This window comes from Triticum dicoccoides, chromosome 7A, assembly GCF_002162155.2.
Source record: "Triticum dicoccoides isolate Atlit2015 ecotype Zavitan chromosome 7A, WEW_v2.0, whole genome shotgun sequence".
NCBI classification, from domain to species: domain Eukaryota; kingdom Viridiplantae; phylum Streptophyta; class Magnoliopsida; order Poales; family Poaceae; genus Triticum; species Triticum dicoccoides.
Genome location: NC_041392.1, coordinates 647,889,199 through 647,894,237, shown reverse-complemented (window position 1 = coordinate 647,894,237; position 5,039 = coordinate 647,889,199). Strand labels below are relative to the sequence as shown.

The 5,039-nt window shown below is 54.8% G+C and overlaps 1 protein-coding gene across 1 annotated transcript in view; it reads right to left on the bottom strand.

Annotated features, from left to right (window-relative positions):
• LOC119334173 (transcription factor bHLH133-like) overlaps positions 1 to 545 on the bottom strand; it is an 8,255-nt gene extending 7,710 nt beyond the window's left edge. Inside the window, exon 1 of the mRNA XM_037606788.1 lies at positions 11 to 545. Coding sequence (XP_037462685.1) covers positions 11 to 297 — 287 coding nt within the window. The 5' untranslated portion in view covers positions 298 to 545. The remainder of the gene's footprint in view (positions 1 to 10) is intronic.
• Between the last annotated feature and the right edge of the window lie 4,494 nt (positions 546 to 5,039).

Sequence of the window (5,039 nt, the reverse complement as noted above, 5' to 3'; positions counted from 1 at the left end):
AGAGAGATACATGAAGAGATGGTTCCATGGATCTTGGAGCTGCTGAGCATGGTTGCTGTTGCTGCTGTCGTGCCAAGGCGCAGTGCTCGTTGTAGGCAGTGGATAATGATTCGAGAGGAGCAGAGATGAGAACGAATTGATCGGGGAGGAGAAGGTTGAAGTGCTGGTAGAGGGCAAGGAAATCGATGGATTGTTCTGCTCAAAGGGGGGCCTCAAATTATTCATGCTCCGCCATCCATGGCCTTCCCCCATCTCCCCCACTAGTGGTGATGATCCCTGGACGAGCCCCCTATCCATATCTTCCGATATGCTAGCTCTCTCTTCCCCCACAAAGCAACACCAGGCACCCACTGGCCCAAATCTCTCTCTCTCTCTCTCTCTCTCTCTCTCTCTCTCTCTGAACAAGCTCCACGATTCACTACTGAGGTCAACCTTTAGAGAGAGGAGGAGAAAGCATGCGAGCCTTTGGAGAAGACAGGGAATCTACTACACCTTTTCTTTTTTGAATTGGGAGGAGCTATGCTTGGTGGAGTGGAAGAAACTTGGGAGAAGCCATGTGTTTTATTTTGCCTTTCCTCATCGCCCGCCTTTACTTGTGTTCTCTTTCGGGGCAGGCGGCTTTTTTCTGCCTCGCCTGCTTTCTTCCAATTTCCCACTTTTGCTTGGGTGAAGAAATGGGTCGAGGAAAGTTGAAGTGTTTCATCTAGCAGGCTTTAAGCCTGGTCATACTAAAAGATGCTTTTACAATTATTGTTGGAAAAAAAGGGATTTTTATTGTTGATTAACAGCTGAGTTGTCCGGATGTTTCGGAATGCTATTTCTGTGAAAGAATCGGGCAACTCTAATAAATTGGACCCTTCATCTTGTGTGCGCCCTAAATGTATCCATGTCCTCATAGTTTGTACTCCCACCGTCCAGAAATACTTGTCGTAAAAATATTTCTACAAGTATTTATGGACGAAGTGAGTATATGAGTGAGATTATTGGATGAAAAGATTGGGACATGAGTCTTGATGGGCGATATTGACAGCTCCTAATTGCTGCTGCTCACTGTGGCAGATTTTGTTTTTTTTGAGGGGTGCTCACTGCGGTGCGAGATAGTCGAACGAACCTAATAGGGCAACCTTGTGGGCTAACAGCCCAGTTTACGTTTTAATGAGCGGGTTTGGATGACTTTTGTTGTATTCTTTCAGTTTGCTCCCCTTCCTGTTGTTTTTATTTTACATAAACAAATGAGCAACTACTTTACAAAATGTGAGTAGTTTTTTGTTCGATGGGCATTTCTTAAAAAGCGTGAACAAAAACTTGCATACAACACTTCTTAATGAAATGTGCATCGGGTATTTGAAAAATATCCAACGTGTATTCAATAAGTGTTTAAAGGTTATTTTAAAAGAATTTCATATATTGAATAATCACATTTAAAAAATTAAAAGGAAAAATAAATATCAAAAAAAGGGAAGGAAAAAACTCATAATACTCCCTCCGTTTCAAAATATAATTTTCTTTAGAGATTTTAATACGAACTACATATGATTGTATATAGACATATTTTTAGAGTGTAGATTCATTTATTTTGCTCCGTATATAATCCATAAAAGCGGTGATGCCAGACCATCACCGATTGAAGTGGATTTGGTTTGCTCTATGTGAGGGCGGCGACAACATGCCTCTTAGGGCATCTCCAGTCGCGCCCCAGGAAGGCCTCCCCAGGCGTTTTTTTTGCGCCGGCGCCGAAAAAACGGCCCAGTCGCGCCCCTAGGAGCCTGATTTTCGCCGGCCTGGGCCGAAAACAGCGCCGGCGGACCCAGGCCGAACCCAGCGCGCTGGGGGGCGCCCGGGGGCGCCGGGGCGAACTGTTTTGGCGCGAAAAAGCCGCGGGCCAGTCGCGTCAGGGACACGGCGGCTCGTCTTCCCCCCAACTGCCTCGGTTCCTGCGGGGAATCAATGGCAAGGCTGCCGCCGGTCAGCCTTGCCATTGATTCCTCACGGGCGGCGCGTCTCGGGACGGCGCGCCGACGCCTCCCCTCCCCCGCGCGCGTACACACAGCGCGGAGCGGCTATAAAAGCCGGCGGTTCTCGCCGGTGCCCACACCAGACTCGCCCCTCGCCGCCGCCTAGCCCCTCTCTCTCCGTCTCCGTCTTCCTCTCCCGAGCGCCACCGGCAGCCCCTCTCTCTCCCTCTCTACCACTGCCGAGCCCGTCGCCATGGCAGAGCGCTTCCCCGGAGATGAGGCGGCGGCGAACGGCTTCGGCCAGCGTTCGCTCCGCGAACAGGAGTCCTGGCTCCTGTTCCAGGCAAACATCCTGGCGCCGCCGGACATGCGCGCCGGGCCGACGGGGTGGCGGCTCAGCGACGGGGGAGTGCCCGTTCCCCCATTACTCGACGCCGTGGCGAAGCCCACGTACTTCGCCGAGGAGGTCGAGGTCGCGCGCGCCATCCTGACCGACGACGAGCGCTCCCTCCCCCAGTACGCCGCCGGTAATCACGCGGCTTGGGCGGCGTACTTCCAGCGCCGCCAGCAGCAGCGCCTGGCCTCCACCAACGACGCGCCGGTGGTCGGCGGCGTGAAGAACAGCGTGGGGCGCCACCTGTGATGGGGCGTCCCGGGCCGCACGCTGGAGGGCGTGCTGACGCACCTCGACGGCGGCAACAACCCGCCGTTGACCTATCCTGCGACGGGGCCGCCCCGTCGCAACACCGACGCGCATGGGCGCCAAGGAGGTTCGCCTCCTCCTCGTCTTCCTCCTCTCGCTCATGTTCCCACTCCTCCGGTTCTCCGGCGCTTCCCGGCGTCAAGGCCGAGCCCGCGGCGGAGACGCCAATCGGTCGGCGCACTCGCAGCGTCGGCATCGTCATCAACGAGGGCGGACGGCGCGCCCCCTCCTCGTCGGCTCCTCCGCGCTTCGTCAAGCCGAAGATGGAGTCGGGGCTGGCGTCGGTGAAGACGGAGCCGGGGCTGGCGCCGGTGGAGGCGGAGTTCGACAACGACGATGCAGCCCTAGAATGGGCGCGCCAGGACTCCATTGCGATGGAGAAGGCACGCCGGGAGAAGGAGAAGGAGCGCCAGCGCGCCGCCCTACGCCGCTTCGAGGAGCACCGACGCGGCCGCGTATAAGACGGGGTCGTCGTCTTATGCGACAGCGACGACGACGACGACGCGCCGCCGCCAGTCCGCCATGGTGACGCCGGGCAGGGGTCCAGCAGGGGCGCCCGCGTCAAGGAGGAGAAGGCCGACGACGACGAAGGCGGCGACGGCGGCGACAACTTCAGCCCTTTTCTTTTTTAGAATAGGTTAATGTAATGAAAATGTGCGAATTTCACTGAAATTTGCCATGTTTGGCCGAAATTTAACTAGTTTTTATCATAACTTCGCCGAACGATCCTTTTTTTAATACGCGCCTGGGGGCGGCCCTGGGGACCGACTCGCCCCAGGGCCATTTTTTGCGCCGGCTCACCCCCAGGCGGCGCTTTTAGACGCCCCCTGGGGGGCTAATGGCTGGAGATGCCCTTACATGGTCGCCCCTACTGGTACCATGCTAGCCTCGCTTCTTTCTCTCCACGGTGCGCACATCTTCACGGGGATCTAGTTTCCATGGCTTCATTTTTTAACAAAGAAATATATTAATATCACGGAAATACTAATTATACCAGCTTATGCAACAACACAATACCCTAATAACACTACGGATGCACATAGAAAAAAGAAAAGGAAAAGGCTAAAAAGGAGAAATCCCGCTACAATGATCTATTCCTCGAAGCAACAATATAAACACCATCAAGACGCCCGATCATCGATCATAAATTTTCGCCCTGAAGAAAGTACGCTCTCAAAACAATGTTTTCAAAAAGGCCATTGCCAGGCACAACCAATTAAGGCCAGACCTTGAATTTTCACCCTGAAAGGTAAGACCTTGAACTTCTCCTGTGTTGTCGCCCCCACTTGCCTGTCGCTGCTACGAGTCCTGAAACACCAAGCAAATTCCTCATCACCGCAAAGACTTGAACCACCACTAGTAGTCCTCATATCACAACTTCCATGACATTCTCTGTCTCTGACTTCACCATGGAATGAAAAAGACATGTCCCATGATGGCAACAAATAGCAGAGCTTCGCGCCGCTCCCTCCAGAAATCAAACGGTCGGAAAAAATGTGGGTGCGCACGACCAAATAAAATCCGATCTAGCAATCTCCAGGCATGAGGCTCCCAAGGGAGTTCGCCGGCGGAGCCTTCCGGAACTTGACATTCTGGCCAGATCAAGGAGGACAAGCATGAAGCAGATCTTTGTCTTGGCGCGAGAGGAACCCTAGGACCACCCACTTTATTAGGCAGAACGACGGTCCCCACGCCGTCGCCTGCTGGCTCCCAAGAGCAGGCCAGAGATCTGAGCGGACACCACCCGCACCACACGGAGATGAGGGGCTTAGCCGCACCGAGTCCCCAGAACCATGTGTCATGCCACCCTCGCGGCCACAGTGGTCGCCAAGGTAGCCGAAGAAGACTGGGGCCGTTGCCCCGGTGCCCGTCTCCGCCGTGTGCACCTCGACGTGCAGGGCTGCCGATCTACAATAGCCTAAGATCCCGCCGCCACATGCCGCGCGAGGAGATGAAGGCGTGCCGCCACCGTCACCTTTGCAGGCTAGCCCGATGACTTCCTCCGGCGGCAGCGAGGGATAGAGGTGGAGGGGGACGGAGCGGCGGCGGCGGCTGAGATCTGGATCGCCCGAGCCGCCCCTGGAGCGATGCGAGTGTCGTGATCTTCCATGGCTTCATGGCCTCATGCAAAACCCTAGCTACAATGAGGCTCTAGCAGCCAGCCCTGATGGTCGATTTCGATTCACGAGACACCCCTTGTTGGCCCTGATGAAGCTATGTACCTAGGATAGGGGCATGGACCTGTCCTAAGTACCCTACCCAAGGACATCCCTAGAAGAAGTCACCTTTCAATCGACTTGGAGGTATCCCACTCGAAAGATTCAAGACACTCGACCACGAAGAAATCACTCGACCGCCAGGAGCTCTAAAGTCACCCTACA